At 38.7% G+C, this 17,321-nt stretch overlaps 2 protein-coding genes across 4 annotated transcripts in view; one reads left to right on the forward strand and one right to left on the reverse strand.

Moving 5' to 3' along the window:
• Positions 1-699: 699 nt before the first annotated feature.
• LOC306834854 (uncharacterized protein) lies at positions 700-17,191 on the reverse strand. 3 transcript variants are annotated; one of them, XM_079361087.1, is made up of 7 exons: positions 16,973-17,191; positions 16,710-16,815; positions 14,982-15,293; positions 13,653-13,910; positions 13,218-13,514; positions 12,159-12,318; positions 700-1,457 (listed from the first exon to the last, which is right to left on the reverse strand). In XM_079361087.1, exons 2-7 carry the CDS (start codon positions 16,774-16,776, stop codon positions 1,355-1,357), a joined length of 1,197 nt encoding a protein of 398 aa, XP_079217213.1. In that variant the 5' UTR covers positions 16,777-16,815; positions 16,973-17,191; the 3' UTR covers positions 700-1,354. The 3 variants fall into 3 exon arrangements, with proteins under 3 accessions (XP_079217213.1, XP_079217214.1, XP_079217215.1); XM_079361089.1 differs by lacking the exon at positions 700-1,457 and adding an exon at positions 11,305-11,903 and having other exon boundaries at positions 16,973-17,133; XM_079361088.1 differs by lacking the exon at positions 16,973-17,191 and having other exon boundaries at positions 16,710-16,931.
• The window catches only part of LOC306834849 (gamma-aminobutyric acid receptor subunit rho-3-like), a 40,570-nt gene continuing 33,624 nt past the window's right edge, over positions 10,376-17,321 (forward strand). Inside the window, exon 1 of the mRNA XM_079361080.1 lies at positions 10,376-11,621. The gene's annotated coding sequence lies outside the window, so the exon portion shown is untranslated. The remainder of the gene's footprint in view (positions 11,622-17,321) is intronic.

The raw sequence follows: 17,321 nt of genomic DNA on the forward strand, positions 1-17,321 counted from the left end.
TTAGGTACAAAGATCTTGAATTTATCATTAGGAATAAACATTTGGGATACTTTGTCCTGTGAGATTTAAATTCATAAAGTATTAATAGACCATTTGACAGATGCTTCCTGTAACATTGGGTTGAATAAAAAAACGGAATAATTTAAAGTAGGCTGCAGTTGAGTTATTCCTGTTAGTGTCATGGTTTTTGTCTTGTTTAATTTTGCATTTCATCCTGTTTGACTAGTGTTTCTGTGTGTGAATGTTTTCGAGTGTTATTGTGTTTAATTGTTTAGTCCATAATCCCTGTGTCACACATGTACTGTGGAGCCAAGTTTAGGAGTTGTGAAGTGTAAGAGACATATTTGCCCAGCAGGTGTCACCTTTGGGTTCAGGACATACTTATTATAGGAACTTTGACTGGGATGTCAGGTTTTTTTTTTTTTTAACACACCTCTACGCCACTCGACACAAGTGAATGGGAATCATTGTATAGATACTTTTGGATACAATTATTGGCACCTTGCATGAAGTTATAAAGACCACAGTGGGTTAGATCAGTGTGCCCATATTTCAGGGCTTTCCTACCAACAGCTGTTTTGATAGTTGAGTCCAGTGCAGACTGACAGACTGAATTATAGATTAATTCTATATTTAAACAAATATCTGCTGAAGTTAAACAACTGTTTCTGAGTTGTTCTGTGTTACACAGGTAACTTTGCTTTTTCACTCTGGCTGTTAATTTTGTAGAAACTGCTCTTCACATGTCACAAACAAATGTTTTCAAATCCCTTGTTAAAAAAAAATCACAGACGCACATTCTTAAAAGTAAAAAATAATCTTTATCAAACAAACAGAATAGTAACACAGGATTTTAAATAAAATAAAAATGTGTGTGTGTGTGTGTGTTTGTGTGTCCCAGTGTAGTGGTAATTGTTTACTCGTATAGTCTTTAGTGTTTTATGTTGTAATGTCTTCTCCTTGTGCCTCTGTGTTTTGTTCTTCGGCTCTCTTTCTTCAGTGTTGCATGCTTTACTTTGCAGTTCTCAGTGTTACCTTAATGTCTGTCTGTTTCTCTCCAGTGTTGGTTGTCCTCATTGTGTTCACCTGTGTCATTAGTCTCACCTGTTTGATTACCCCATGGATTTAGTGTTTTGTCCCTGTTCTTCCACATGGACTTTGGTTTTTGATAGTAAGTAAAAAAAAACAGTTTTCTGCAATTTGTTCCTCCTCCTTCTTTTTCACCGCTTGTGACAGTTTTGTTCATTTAATCCTGGCACATTCATACATCCAGATGTTGAATCCTTTGTTTGGGATCCTTTGAGAAGCTGGCAGTTTAATAACACTTTCTCTCATAAATATTTGCGTCCATTTATCAGCCATTGTCTTGTTCTTCATCATGGATGACTGTTGTTGTTCCAGAGTCTAGAAGTCTCATTTGAAGTGCATCATTTTGCAGGGTTCTATTTCCATTTTCCCTGCAAACAAATTGAACAGAATTAAGTTCTGAAGCACATCAAGCTCAAACAATCAGCCTGGCATGTATTTGTCTTAATGATAAACGAGTTTTATAGAAAACCTTTCAGAAATACCTGTCCAAGAAAACATGAGAATTTTTTTTTGCTTTGGTTGTCACTTAATTGAGTTATCTTATTGTTTTATACCATTTATTATCCTTAGCTTCCACCCTTAGTCCCCCCCCCCCCCCCCCCCCGAACATAAAGTAAACTTACTTTGAGGTATGGCCGTCAGTTGCTGGTGCGTCTGTGGTAGCTGTATTTGCCCTTGTACCCCTCTTGTATATATAGATGATTATGCCAATGGTGAGTAAAACTCCAATTATAACCCCAACTATAATCCCTGCCACATTAGCAGTGCCTGAAAAAGAAAATGGATTCAGCTCATTCCTCTTTCTATCAACCAGACTTCAACAAGTGAAACATCCAGTTATGAAAACATGAAGGTTTAGTGTGATCCCCAAATTAAGAGTATTGTTGTATAATCTAAATATTTTTTGACTCCTTAACAAAATATATGAATACGACATTGTTTTAATCTCAAACTTTTCCCATTTGTTGTTCCTGACCACAGTTTATTTGAAAGAAGTCATTCACATGACCAAAACATAAAGTTGTTGGTCATTTAGAGATCAAAGGCCACAAGTAGTATCTCTAAAGATTATACATACTACATCCAATGTTTGTACTTAGTAATTTCATTGGTACAATAGTACAAATGAGAGTTTTTGGAAGCAGGAGGAGTTGAACGTGTTTTTGTAAAATAATGCAGTAAGCTCAGAGTGATTGTGAGTATTTGGAGAAATATATTGGATTGATGGGTTTTGGTTTCATGTCACACTTTAACATGTTTCATAACTGACAGCTCTGGATACAGATTACACATTTTCTGAACATCATGCTTTTCAAATCTTCCAGCTCAAAGCTGTGCCATCAGGAGCATTTTGAGATTCAGTGTCTTTAAGGACACTTGAACATGTGGACTACAGGAGCTGGGATATTAGAAGTGCAAATAAAACCAAGTAACCAGATATCCTGATGAATTGTTCTTATAGATGTTACTTACTTTGAGTTTCCTTTATCTTCAGCACTGTGCTCTGTACAGAAGTCTTTTCAGCAGTACTAAGCTCACATGTGTACGTTCCCTCCTGAAGTGATGTTAGTTCTTGTAACACAAGGCTTCCTGACTCAGACACATCTTTGACATGCTTCCTCCACTCCTCTGAGACTTTAAAGGGGACTTCGGCGGTGGCCTGGATCAGGATGTTTTGTGTGTGGTTGAATGTCCAAATGAGGCTTTTTAAGGGGATGTTTGAAGAAGTGCAGGGGATTGTTATTTTGCTTTCTGAAATACTGATGGAAGCTGAAAGAAAACACACAAGAAGTGACACTTTATTTTTAAATACTTTGTTGATGGTTTTGTCACTGTGAACATTTCATATCAGCTGTTTAAGGCGGCCTGAAGGACCCCATGCAGTGACAAGAAGTTTCCTTAACATACCTGGTTTAAACAAAGTTGCTGTCCTCTTGTTTGTGCCAGTGCTGATAGTGCAGCTGTAGTCCAGATCAACCACACTGTCTTGAACTGTCAGAGAGCTATTGATGCTGTAGAGGACACTGAACTGCTGGTCCATTGTTTCTTCGGTCAGATTGGTTGGAGGGGTGGAGGACCAGGTGAGCTCAGGCTGAGGGTAGAGCCCCTCTGAGCTGCAGGTGATTCTGTTTCCCATCTGCTGGATTTTGACTTCTCTGGGTGGAGCTGGGAAAAAATAAAAAACAATTGGAACATGATGTTGGAGATCTGGTGATGACTCTTTCAGGTCTCTTCCTTTGACCTACATTGAATTGATCAACATCCTGTTCTTTTTTTTATTCCATTTCTGAAGGCTGTTGAAGGTTTGAATTTAAATGTCCCAGACAACAGCAATCTGTCAAGTCTCTTGTTTTGTCTTCACAACAACACTCAAAGGAGCGAGAACATTCATTTATAACTGAAGGAAAGTAGCAACTTTTACAACAGGACTTTGTTCTCGGTCTCATGTCATACTTTTTATTACTTTCCATCAGGCAGTATTTCCGTAATATTACATCCTATCATACAAATATAAATGATTGAAGCTTTATTTGTGCTAATGCATGTTCTTCCAAGCACAGTCAAATTTGTCAAGTCTTTTATTTGTGCAGTGTGAATTGTATCCGTAGAATTCAACAAGTGAGGGAAAAACTGATTATTTTCAGAGTAAATTTCCAAAAAGTTCAGAGACCATGTTCACTGGGCAAACGACCTTATCTCCCAGCTGACCTTCAACACAGGCTTGTATTAATATGGGAGCAGTTTCCTGTAATTGGGATTGTAGGGTTATTCGCTACTTTGATGTTTGTTACCATAAAAGCTCCTCCAAAAAAACCCAAACAGGTTTGTAACCTTGTTAATGTGTATGTTTGACTGCTACAAGACATAGTGTAGCTGGGGCACAATATACAGCCTCAGTCTTGGAAGATCAATTACAATTTGAAACTTCAGTGCACCTAAAACAAAACTTCAACAAGTTATGATAGAACTGTGTTTGATTGCATTAGATGTGCACATGTGGTCATAATGTGGCTGATCTGCAGACAAGGCCATTCTTACTGTTGTTAGACGTTTCTGCATTAACCATGGATTTCATACCTTCCAAGTCGAGGTCGATAAATGACTCCTTGTTGCCCCTGGTGGTGCTGGTGTAGCACTTGTATTTTCCCCGGTCTTCAAGCTTCACTCCTGTCAGCCTGAGTGAGGCGTTTCCTTTGGAGATCTGGTCATGAAACAGCGATGTTCTGCCTGTGAAGCGCTGGTCCTGATTTTCTAGTTGGTCTTTTTTATGGTAGTAGGAGTGGATAGAAATGCGTCCCGGGCTCAGGATCCAGTGGATCAATATGTCATCACCTTGTTTAAAACTGCAGGGTAAAATGCAACTCTCCTTTAAAATACACACCGTAGCATCTGTAAAACATCAGAAAAAGAAACATAAAAGTTTAATTATGGAGTAAACCTAATTTTAAATGTTGATAATATAAGACTAAAAAACAACTATTTGAAGAGATGCACAACAATTGTTGTAATTGTTGGCATCTTAGAAATAACAAAAACATCAACAGTAGAGGGACTGCGTTGTACGCACAACGTTGCCCAGTTAATGGCGTGCCTGGTTGCCATAGTTGCTTGTTATTCTTCACTCTTCTTTTCTAGATTTGCAATCCAGCTACATGCATTCTGCTACCACCAAGTGTACTCGAAAATGATGTTACGAATGTGGAATCAGACCAGCAGAAGGGAAAGATATGGGAGCAATAATGCTCAGCCACAATACAAAACAATCAAGCCTAAAGTGAAAATGAATGAAAAATAAAAAAATAATACAGTGTTGAAAAATTAGCAATTTATTTTATTTTATTAATAAAATCCTAACCTAATTGGCCGTTACAGACTACAAACAACTTTTGTATAATTCCAGTAAGTGTGTTAAAATGTTTTTAGCTAATATGTGCAAATCTAATTTTAAAAACCTCAGAGCAGGTTGGACTTAAGGTTTCGGATCCAGTGAAGTAAAAAAGTTGTTCTTGTTACCTCGATGTTTGGCAACTAAATGTTATGTTATGCTAAACATTTGTGTTTAAAAAAAAAATATATATAAATAAAATTCTGAATCCACAAGCTTTAGCATTACAGTCTACTGCTGCATCACAGGTTGTGTTTGTTGTTTCATCCAGATGCATTGTTGTTCTGTTCCAAGTTACATTTGTGCAACTCCAATAGTTGGTAGTTTGAAGGTTAAAATACATCAGTTCAAGGTCCAAACATCCTTTTACATGAGGAGGTCTCAGAGTAGTTTGGGAGTAGAAAAGACACAAGACGTGGATTTAAGTTAAGTTAAGTGTCATGCTTGGGAATTCAAAGCATGTAGTTAAAGCAGTTTCTGTGACAATGAGTAGTGTAATGTCATCAAACCAGTTTCACCAAACAACCTGTGACTGTGTGTGCGTAGTACTTAGAATGACATACCTGCTGTGTATTCAGACTTGTAGTTTCATTTTCTCTTTTTTTTCTGTATTTTCTAAATTTTCTCCACACTGTAGTTCAGAACACAAACAATGGAGAAAAACACCCACTTCCTCCACGCCTCAGAAAAATAGACGAATAAGTCAATAAATAATGTAAAAAGAAAATCAAGAGACGAGGTGTTTCTATTTCTTATTAACTTACAGCACTCTGGACTGTCATTTTACACACAGAGTCCAGGGATTCAAGGCCCAGGTGTCCTTTATACAGAACTACCCAAGGTGAAAGAGGTAAGATATGATATGAAGAGGCCGAAAAATAACGTTCCTCTCTTTGTGCACATCACACTGTTGAATAAAAAAGTTGTCATTCTAATTATTTACAGGTTGATCACAGCAAAGAGGCAGAGGTCGGACCTGTGGATCTTATGGGCGTGGTGGAGGTCAAGTGCCTGGTGACCAAGCAAGAGGCCCTGTAAACCAGCCAGGTGCAGGTCCTGGTCCAGGTAATCTGATGTGGAAAGAAATGAACTGGCAGCCAAAAGACTTTTTCACTGAGAATCCTGGACCTCTAAATGATGCTGCTGCTCTTCATCATATCATTCATAAGCCTGACCTTGAAATGTACTGGTCTACAGATGACATTTTGGCCACCCCCTACTTCAACAAGGTGCGTTGAAGTAGGGGGGTGGCCACCCCAAGCGCAGACTCCACTCTGATTGGTAGTTGGTCAAGTCCATCAACCCATACAGCCATACAGGGACAAACGCTGAACTACTGATTCAGAGTTTGCCATTTCCAGCAACTGCAGTAAAGCTAAACTGAGTCCTTAAGAACTGATTTGTGGTCAGCAGAGCTGTGGCCGATGAGAGCGCAAAGTTTTTCACCGCCTTGGCAGTGGTTTCGTCCATCCCTGAAGCTCCGCCCCCCCAAACACCGCAGCGCATGTTGGAGCGTCTGTGGAGAGTGTGAGTCAACACTGTTCCTGAACCGTTTGGACTACAAGCACAAATAAGGTACCTTTAGAAAGCTACGACTCTGCAGATTCAGAATTTATATATATATAATATTATCCTCATAAAGATTAAAACACGCAAACTACTGTTGAAATCAGATCGACCATAGCCGTTTGGAGATAGAGACGCTCCTCTCTGCAGATTACAGTTCACTGTCTCTGTGATGGATTTCGGTCAGTGTCACGCCGTGATGATATTTACCCTCAGTGTCAATCAGAGGAAAAAAAATGTAGAAGAAATGAGTCTCAAAATGTTCCAAAAAGCTTCATTTACACGTTACAACAGCTATATTGTTTCTCCTGGGGGAGAATCCCCACAGACCCCCCCTCCTGTAATTACTTTAGTCTCTTGTACATTTCACATCCTGGACACGCCACTGCATTGAACACGGCTCAAACAGCTGTGATAATAATGTTTTAAAAACTAGTCCAGCAGTGGTTATAAAAGTGTTGTTGATATACCTCATGAGAGATGTCTTTCAGTCAGTTATGGCCTGACATGTGAAAAGTTGTGATGAAATGAAAGTCTCTCTAATCTGCAGCTCTGTTTTACTTGAACTTCTCAGCTAATGTTGCTCTATTTATGTTCTTGAGTTTTTGCTGCTATTCCAAAAAATATTCTGTTTATTATACTGTTAAATATTCTATTATTTCTACCTTGCAGAAATGTAAACAACACAACAAATACAAGTTTGAATAATCCTTCACCTGTCATGACAGTCAACAGTAGAGACAGTTCCCTCTGTAAAAATGAAACATATGATGTCATTTAGAAATGTTACCTTTACAATCTTTAATGACGTTGAGTTTTATGTTCAGAGTTGGGTAAGACTTGTGTTTTCAACTGACATTTATAAGTCCCATCTAGGTCTGCAAAGTTCCTCTTTGGATGCTCACACTTTTTGAAGTTGACAAAAGATGATGTGATTTAAGGAATTTAAAACATGAAACATTTACCAGCTGTGGATTTTAACGGGCTCAGCTAGAAGTGTTGAATCTGGTTTCACCCAGTACCACCCAGTACCACCCAGTACCACCCAGTACCACCCAGTGCCTGGTTTGAAATGCAGCTCAGTCAATCACAAATGTTCTTAATCAGACGCCTCACTCTAAAAGTGGGTGTACCCCTTGACAGAGACTTTTCAGGATTATAACATAATATAGCTACAAGTTAGACACTTGCAAAGTTCACAGATTTTCTTAAAAGATGTCTCGTCTCTGGGAAAGTTGCAGAGGGAAACCGTCTTATCTCGACAACAACATCTGTACACTGTTATCTGACGGATACAACAGCTTGGTTGCTCATATTACAGTCGTTCAAATATATAACAGATGTGTGTGATACTTAAAGCCAGAAAAACAATCACTGTCCAGGTTGTTTTAGGTTTCATACTCTGGTTTAAAACGGTGACAAATGAATTAGGTCAGTCTAAACTGGCATAGCTCTGTTCGGTCAAACATGCAGAAAACCAACTGAAATGTGTTCAAACGTTCATTAAGGCCTCTTCAAAGTTCAAACATTTCTCTGTTTCACGTTTACACTGAAGTAAACAAAGTCTCAATTACCTGTTATTGCAAATCCATGCAGATAAAACAGAACATAAAAAAACATGACTCGCTTTAACCCGCTCATATCCTTTTTTAGCACTGCTCATTTAGCAGGAGGGAGGTCAGTGGGATCTGCACACTCCCACATGGGCCGGCTGGCTGACTGCCTTAGATTTCTATTGCAGCATAATCACAGGAAGGAAAAGGTTACACAATGCCAAGAAGTAGCAAATGTTTGGAATACTTATCTTGTTTGTATGACTTTGGGTGGTGTCAAGCTTCAGTCAAAAGTGTTGAACTCTTCGGTTTGCTCACACTGTTTTCATGTTCGTATGTTGGAGTTGGTTGTCTCTTGTGTGTCAACAAACCAAACCTGACCTCCATTCCTGATTGAAACCACACATCTTTAGCGGCTTGGTGAAAATAAGATCTTCAACAAATGATAAGTTTAAGTCAATTCAATTCTTTATCTTTTTTTTTTTTTTTACAGTCGGATGAAAATCACTGAATTTCTCCTCCCCTCAAGACCTGTTGTTGTGTCTCAATAAAAAACTAAAAACTAAACTTTTTATTTAAAATGTCATTGCAGCAATCCATATTTAATATCAACATTAACACCAACTGGGTGACAACAGGGTAACAGGGTGCTGTAGTTTGGCTGTAATGATCATTTTGACAACCAATATTGTGCTATAAAAATGATAAATCTTCCCCCCAGCAATGAAGAAATCGGTGAACTAAAATTAATTGATTTTAATTTATGTACAAAGATCTTTAATTTATCATTAGGAATAAACATTTGGGATACTTTGTCCTGTGAGATTTAAATTCATACAGTATTAATAGACCATTTGACAGATGCTTCCTGTAACATTGGATTGAATAAAAAAACGGAATAATTTAAAGTATTACTCCGGTTTTAGAATCACTGCATTGGCTCCCCGTGTCTTTCAGGATCGATTTTAAGGTTCTTTTAATGGTTTTTAAGTGTATTAATGGTCTTGGGCCTTCTTATCTGTCAGAATTGCTTTTACCATATGAGCCTTCGCGGTCCCTGCGCTCCTCCGGCAGAGGTCTTTTAGTCATCCCAAAAGTCAGGACACACACCCACGGCGAGGCGTCTTTCAGTTTTTACGGCCCTCGCCTCTGGAACAGCCTGCCGGAGGACCTCAGGGCCGCAGAGAACGCTCATATTTTTAAGAGCAGGCTCAAGACCCACCTTTTTAGTCTAGCTTTTAAATAATATTTATTCATTTTATCTGTTATGATTTTAGCATTTTATGTTTACTTATCTCTTACCATCATTCTATTGGTTTTAGCTTTATTCAGTCTATTGTTTGGCCTCATTTTAAAGTTTTATGTATTTTACGTTTCTTGCCAGTGTTTCCTCCGAGGGAGCCCTCTGTGTCGGGAGCGGTGGAGGGCTGTGGCTGCCTGGGCGCCGCCCTGCGGTGTCTGGGTGGAGGTCAGGGGTCTCGGCCCCGCCTCCCCTGGGCACCCTGTGATGGTGCCCCTGATGGCTGCGGCCGATCTGCCGCTCTCGATGCAGACGGCTCCTCTTTGGCGTTTACTTACCTGGTTCATCCGTACTCAGCCTTCTGTCCATACCATTGATGCTGGTGTGTGTGCATGTGTGTGTATGTGAGTAGGTCTGCGTGTGTGTGTTGGAGCGTGGGGTGACTGTGAGCATGACTGTGAGTGTGATACTGTCTGTATGCGTGGGGGATGGGGGGAGGGTGGGAATGATTTTAATGTGATTTTAATGTGATGTTAACATGTAAAGCACTTTGTGCTACTTTTAAAAGTATGAAAAGCGCTTTATAAATAAAGTTTGATTTGATTTGATTTGAAAGTAGGCTGCAGTTGAGTTATTCCTGTTAGTGTCATGGTTTTTGTCTTGTTTAATTTTGCATTTCATCCTTTTTAAGTTAATTTTTGACTAGTGTTTCTGTGTGTGAATGTTTTCGAGTGTTATTGTGTTTAATTGTTTAGTCCATAATCCCTGTGTCATACATGTACTGTGGATTTTATTTGCCCAGCAGGTGTCACCTTTGGGTTCAGGACATACTTATTATAGGAACTTTGACTGGGGTGTCAGGTTTTTTTTTTTTACACACCTCTACGCCACTCGACACAAGTGAATGGGAATCATTGTATAGATACTTTTGGATACAATTATTGGCACCTTGCATGAAGTTATAAAGACCACAGTGGGTTAGATCAGCGTGCCCATATTTTAGGGCTTTCCTACCAACAGCTGTTTTGATAGTTGAGTCCAGTCCAGACTGACAGACAGGCATTTCTGTTTATAGAGCTGCGATCCGACCAGTGCTATAAATACTGGTACTGAAAATTCAAGGAGACATTTTTGTTCAGGACTTACTGAAGGCAGCTCCATCAGGATAAGTGAAAGTGAAACAACAGGACTTATTGGAAACAAACATGTCTTCACTAAAGAAGGGTTGATAACAGGTGATCAAATTAACAAATAGGCCAACTTAATTCTATATTTAGACATATAATTTGACCAAATATCTGCTGAAGTTAAACAACTGTTTCTGAGTACATATGAAACACTGTTTCACATGTTACACAGGTAACTTTGCTTTTTCACTCTGGCTGTTAATTTTGTAGAAACTGCTCTTCACATGTCACAAACAAATGTTTTCAAATCCCTTGTTAAAAAAAAATCACAGACGTACATTCTTAAAAATAAAAAATAATCTTTATCAAACATACTCATTATATCAACACATGATTTTAAATAAAAACTGTTTTTATAAAATAGATCTTTACATAGAGTTTTACATAAACCATCAGATTTTGACTTCAAGTAAAATTGCATGAAAACTATTCTGTACAATTAAACACCCTCCTGCCCACTTACATGCAACAGTTCAAACCACTCCTGCTGTCTGACACGTCATGTAGACACATAAGATACTTCTTGAAGTTGGCAGGTCAAGGATGCAGGCAATCTTTAGCTCCAGATCTTTCCTCTTAAAACAACCAATGTTTTTGTCATGGTTTGTGTTGTAGTTTTGAGTTTTGAGTTGTCTTTTAGTTTTCAATTATTCCCTTGTGTGTGTGTGTGTGTGTGTGTGTGTGTGTGTGTGTGTGTGTGTGTGTGTGTGTGTGTGTGTGTGTGTGTGTGTGTGTGTGTGTGTGTGTGTGTGTGTGTGTGTGTGTGTGTGTGTGTGTGTGTGTGTGTGTGTGTGTGTGTGTAGGTGTGTGTGTGTGTTTGTGTGTCCCAGTGTAGTGTTAATTGTTTACTCGTATAGTCTTTAGTGTTTTATTTTGTAAAGTCTTCTCCTTGTGCCTCTGTGTTTTGTTCTTCGGCTCTCTTTCTTCAGTGTTGCATGCTTTACTTTGCAGTTCTCAGTGTTACCTTAATGTCTGTCTGTTTCTCTCCAGTGTTGGTTGTCCTCATTGTGTTCACCTGTGTCATTAGTCTCACCTGTTTGATTACCCCATGGATTTAGTGTTTTGTCCCTGTTCTTCCACATGGACTTTGGTTTTTGATAGTAAGTAAAAAAAATAGTTTTCTGCAATTCGTTCCTCCTCCTTCTTTTTCACCGCTTGTGACAGTTTTGTTCATTTAATCCTGGCACATTCATACATCCAGATGTTGAATCCTTTGTTTGGGATCCTTTGAGAAGCTGGCAGTTTAATAACACTTTCTCTCATAAATATTTGCGTCCATTTATCAGCCATTGTCTTGTTCTTCATCATGGATGACTGTTGTTGTTGAGTCTAGAAGTCTCATTTGAAGTGCATCATGTTGCAGGGTTCTATTTCCATTTTCCCTGCAAACAAAATTGAACAGAATTAAGTTCTGAAGCACATCAAGCTCAAACAATCAGCCTGGCATGTATTTGTCTTAATGATAAACGAGTTCTATAGAAAACCTTTCAGAAATGCCTGTCAAAGAAAACATGACATGTATTTGAGGATTTTTTTTGCTTTGGTTGTCACTTAATTGAGTTATCTTATTGTTTTATATCATTTATTATCCTTAGCTTCCACCCTTAGTCCCCCCCCCGAACATAAAGTAAACTTACATTGATGAGGTATGGCCGTCAGTTGCTGGTGCGTCTGTGGTGGTTGTATTTGCCCATGTACCCCTCTTGCATTTATAGACGATTATGCCAATGGTTATGCCAATGGGTATTAAAACTCCAAATGTAACCCCAACTGTAATGCCTGCCACATTAGCAGTGCCTGAAAAAGAAAAAAAAAGTATTTGGTTCATTCCTCTCTCAACCAGAAAGAACAAGTGAAACAGCCAGTTATGAAAACATGAAGGTTTAGTGTGATCCCCAAATTAAGAGTATTGTTGTATAATCTAAATATTTTTTGACTCCTTAACAAAATATATAAATACGACATTGTTTTAATCTCAAACTTTTCCCATTTGTTGTTCCTGACCACAGTTTATTTGAATGAAGTCATTCACATGACCAAAACATAAAGTTGTTGGTCATGTAGAAGTCAAAAGTAGGGAGACGCTGGTGGCAGTGCGCGCGTCCCCCATGTATCAAGGCTATAGTCCTGACGCGGGTAACCCGGGTTCACGTCCGGCCTGTGGCTCCCTTCCCGCATGTCGATCCCCACTCTCTCTCCCTGACTTCCGCTTCTATCCACTGTCCTCCCTCTATAATAGAGGCAAAATGCTCAAAAATAAATCTTACAAAAAAAGGTGAAAAGTAGTCTGTCTAAAGAGTATACATACTGCGTTTGTACTTAGTAATTGCATTGGTACAATAGTACAAATGAGAGTTTTTGGAAGCAGGAGGAGTTGAACGTGTTTTTGTAACATAATGCAGTAAGCTCAGAGTGATTGTGAGTATTTGGAGAAATATATTGGATTGATGGGTTTTGATTTCATGTCACACTTCAACATGTTTGATAACTGACAGCTCTGGATACAGCTTACAAGTTTTCTGAACATCATGCTTTTCAAATCTTCCAGCTCAAAGCTGTGCCATCAGGAGCATTTTGAGATTCAGTGTCTTTAAGGACACTTGAACATGTGGACTACAGGAGTTGGGATATTAGAAGTGCAAATAAAACCAAGTAACCAGATATCCTGATGAATTGTTCTTATAGATGTTACTTACTTTGAGTTTCCTTTATCTTCAGCACTGTGCTCTGTACAGAAGTCTTTTCAGCAGTACTAAGCTCACATGTGTACGTTCCCTCCTGAAGTGATGTTAGTTCTTGTAACACAAGGCTTCCTGACTCAGACACATCTTTGACATGCTTCCTCCACTCCTCTGAGACTTTAAAGGGGACTTCGGCGGTGGCCTGGATCAGGATGTTTTGTGTGTGGTTGAATGTCCAAATGAGGCTTTTTAAGGGGATGTTTGAAGAAGTGCAGGGGATTGTTATTTTGCTTTCTGAAATACTGATGGAAGCTGAAAGAAAACACACAAGAAGTGACACTTTATTTTTAAATACTTTGTTGATGGTTTTGTCACTGTGAACATTTCATATCAGCTGTTTAAGGCGGCCTGAAGGACCCCATGCAGTGACAAGAAGTTTCCTTAACATACCTAGTTTAAACAAAGTTGCTGTCCTCTTGTTTGTGCCAGTGCTGATAGTGCAGCTGTAGTCCAGATCAACCACACTGTCTTGAACTGTCAGAGAGCTATTGATGCTGTAGAGGACACTGAACTGCTGGTCCATTGTTTCTTCGGTCAGATTGGTTGGAGGGGTGGAGGACCAGGTGAGCTCAGGCTGAGGGTAGAGCCCCTCTGAGCTGCAGGTGATTCTGTTTCCCACGTGCTGGATTTTGACTTCTCTGGGTGGAGCTGGGAAAAAATAAAAAACAATTGGAACATGATGTTGGAGATCTGGTGATGACTCTTTCAGGTCTCTTCATTTGACCTACATTGAATTGATCAACATCCTGTTCTTTTTTAATTCCATTTCTGAAGGCTGTTGAAGGTTTGAATTTAAATGTCCCAGACAACAGCAATCTGTCAAGTCTCTTGTTTTGTCTTCACAACAACACTCAAAGGAGCGAGAACATTCATTTATAACTGAAGGAAAGTAGCAACTTTTACAACAGGACTTTGTTCTCTGTCTCATGTCATACTTTTTATTACTTTCCATCAGGCAGTATTTCTGTAATATTACATCCTATCATACAAATATAAATGATTGAAGCTTTATTTGTGCAAATGCATGTTCTTCCAAGCACAGTCAAATTTGTCAAGTCTTTTATTTGTGCAGTGTGAATTGTAGTCGTAGAATTCAACAAGTGAGGGAAAAACTGATTATTTTCAGAGTAAATTTCCCACAAGCTCAGAGACCATGTTCACTGGGCAAGCGACCTTATCTCCCAGCTGACCTTCAACACAGGCTTGTATTAATATGGGAGCAGTTTCCTGTAATTAGGAGTGTAGGGTTATTCGCTACTTTGATGTTTGATTATCTTAGAGAGCTCTAGAAATTGTAGCCTGGAGATAATAAGTTTTCACTTAATCCCCGTCAGTGTTTACTCTGTGACAGACTTCAACACGTTTAAAGGAGCCTTTGTGGGATTGATTGTCTGAACAAATACTTTGGTTCTGTTTGTCTCTTTGTTACTTATGTTACCATAAAAGCTCCTCCAAAAAAACCCAAACAGGTTTGTAACCTTGTTAATGTGTATGTTTGACTGCTACAAGACAAAGCTGGGGCACAATATACAGCCTCAGTCTTGGAAGATCAATTACAATTTGAAACTTCAGTGCACCTAAAACAAAACTTCAACAAGTTATGATAGAACTGTGTTTGATTGCATTAGATGTGCACATGTGGTCATAATGTGACTGATCTGCAGACAAGGCCATTCTTACTGTTGTTAGATGTTTCTGCATTAACCATGGATTTCATACCTTCCAAGTCGAGGTCGATAAATGACTCCTTGTTGCCCCTGGTGGTGCTGGTGTAGCACTTGTATTTACCCCGGTCTTCAAGCTTCACTCCTGTCAGCCTGAGTGAGGCGTTTCCTTTGGAGATCTGGTCATGAAACAGCGATGTTCTGCCTGTGAAGCGCTGGTCCTGACTTTGTAGTTGGTCTTTTTTATAGTAGTAGGAGTGGATAGAAAGGCGTCCCGGGCTCAGGATCCAGTGGATCAATATGTCATCACCTTGTTTAAAACTGCAGGGCAACATGCAACTCTCCTTTAAAATACACACCGTAGCATCTGTAAAACATCAGAAAAAGAAACATAAAAGTTTAATTATGGAGTAAACCTAATTTTAAATGTTGATAATATCAGACTATAAAACAACTATTTGAAGAGATGCACAACAATTGTTGTAATTGTTGGCATCTTAGAAATAACAAAAACATCACTGGGACTGCGTTGTACGCACAACGTTGCCCAGTTAATGGCGTGCCTGGTTGCCATAGTTGCTTATTATTCTTCACTCTTCTTTTCTAGATTTGCAATCCAGCTACATGCATTCTGCTACCACCAAGTGTGCTCGAAAATGATGTTACGAATGTGGAATCAGACCAGCAGAAGGGAAAGATATGGGAGCAATAATGCTCAGCCACAATACAAAACAATCAAGCCTAAAGTGAAAATGAATGAAAAATAAAAATATAATACAGTGTTGAAAAATTGCTGCGTCACAGGTTGTGTTTGTTGTTTCATCCAGATGCATTGTTGTTCTGTTCCAAGTTACATTTGTGCAACTCCAATAGTTGGTAGTTTGAAGGTTAAAATACATCAGTTCAAGGTCCAAACATCCTTTTACATGAGGAGGTCTCAGAGTAGTTTGGGAGTAGAAAAGACACAAGACGTGGATTTAAGTTAAGTTAAGTGTCATGCTTGGGAATTCAAAGCATGTAGTTAAAGCAGTTTCTGTGACAATGAGTGTGTAATGTCATCAAACCAGTTTCACCAAACAACCTGTGACTGTGTGTGCGTAGTACTTAGAATGACATACCTGCTGTGTATTCAGACTTGTAGTTTAATTTTCTCTTTTTTTACACTGTATTTTCTAAATTTTCTCCACACTGTAATTCAGAACACAAACAATGGAGAAAAACACCCACTTCCTCCACGCCTCAGAAAAATAGATGAATAAGTCAATAAACAATGTAAAAAAAAAACAAGAGACAAGAGGTGTTTCTATTTCTTATTAACTTACAGCACTCTGGACTCTGACACTAGAGTTCAACATGTGATCTGTTACATATACAGATTGATTAGTTTTATTGCTTCAGTGGTTATTTTCAAAGGTCTTCTGCTCAACACATTTCAGTACAGATAAATATTGCCATTACCATGTAAACTAGTAACCTAAACACTCATATTTCAAATGATTTGTTTTTGAAAACTTTTGAGGAAACAGACTGAATATATTACAAAGTTCAGGTAGTGTCTAAAAACATCACGCAAAAATATCTTCATGTAATTCGGAAATATGAGAAAATGTGATGATTTGTTATGTTCTGTTTCTTCATCCTCTAGATTTTATCAAACACGTCTTTAGTCACGAGGCTTCTCGTTATTCTTTCTTTCTCTGTCGAAAACAGCAGACTTCACTTACTTCTGTGATTGAAGTTTAGACAGGAATAAGATCAGACAGGATGTGAATGCCTTACTCACCCGCTCTGTAAAAGGTCCCCAGAGTAATCAGGACCACCAAAAACCTGTTGAATTTATTCACAGACATTCCCCTTCTCTAATATTCCTCTGTCAATGAAGTAGTGTCCTGAAAAAAAAAGTATAGATCAAAGTGAAGCACCCGGTCAAGCCAGAGCCCAGCTTGTCTGACTGCATACCGATACTTCACACAGGAAGGCTAACTTTAGCTCATGACACACTGAGCTGTACTTTGTACTGTAGCTCAGTGAGTAAAACATAATTACCTGTTTCTTCTGCTAGTCTTCTAAAAGAAAAATAACTTGAAGATAAATATGAATTAAAACTCTCCCCAGTTCATGACAGCACTCGTGTCAGTGTTGGAGCACAAATTGCCAAAAGTTAGATTTGTTTAAAGTTCACTGCATGTTTGTCTTGGTTTCACCTTGACCTTGAATGACTTTTTTGACCGGTGTGTAACGCTGCATGCATGCTCTATTCCCAGAATGAATGACTCCCTATCACACCTTCTTTCTAGTGAACACAGTATTTCTCACACCATTGGTATTTGAAGTTGAAACTTAGCAGCGTTTATAACTCCTTGAATGCTCTTAGATAAAAAAAAATGTTGTGGGA

The sequence above is a fragment of the Symphodus melops genome (assembly GCF_947650265.1).
Source record: "Symphodus melops genome assembly, chromosome: 14".
In the NCBI taxonomy this organism is placed as follows: domain Eukaryota; kingdom Metazoa; phylum Chordata; class Actinopteri; order Labriformes; family Labridae; genus Symphodus; species Symphodus melops.

What these genes read in the sequence shown, in the direction of transcription:
- LOC306834854 (XM_079361087.1), bottom strand. Translation starts at nt 16,776, where the DNA reads ATGTCTGTGAATAAATTCAACAGGTTTTTGGTGGTCCTGATTACTCTG. An exon ending in GGGGACCTTTTACAGAGCGG is followed by an intron (nt 15,294 to 16,709) that starts GTGAGTAAGGCA and finishes GATGTTTTACAG; the next exon opens with ATGCTACGGTGTGTATTTTA. An exon ending in AGCAACTTTGTTTAAACTAG is followed by an intron (nt 13,515 to 13,652) that starts GTATGTTAAGGA and finishes GTTTTCTTTCAG; the next exon opens with CTTCCATCAGTATTTCAGAA.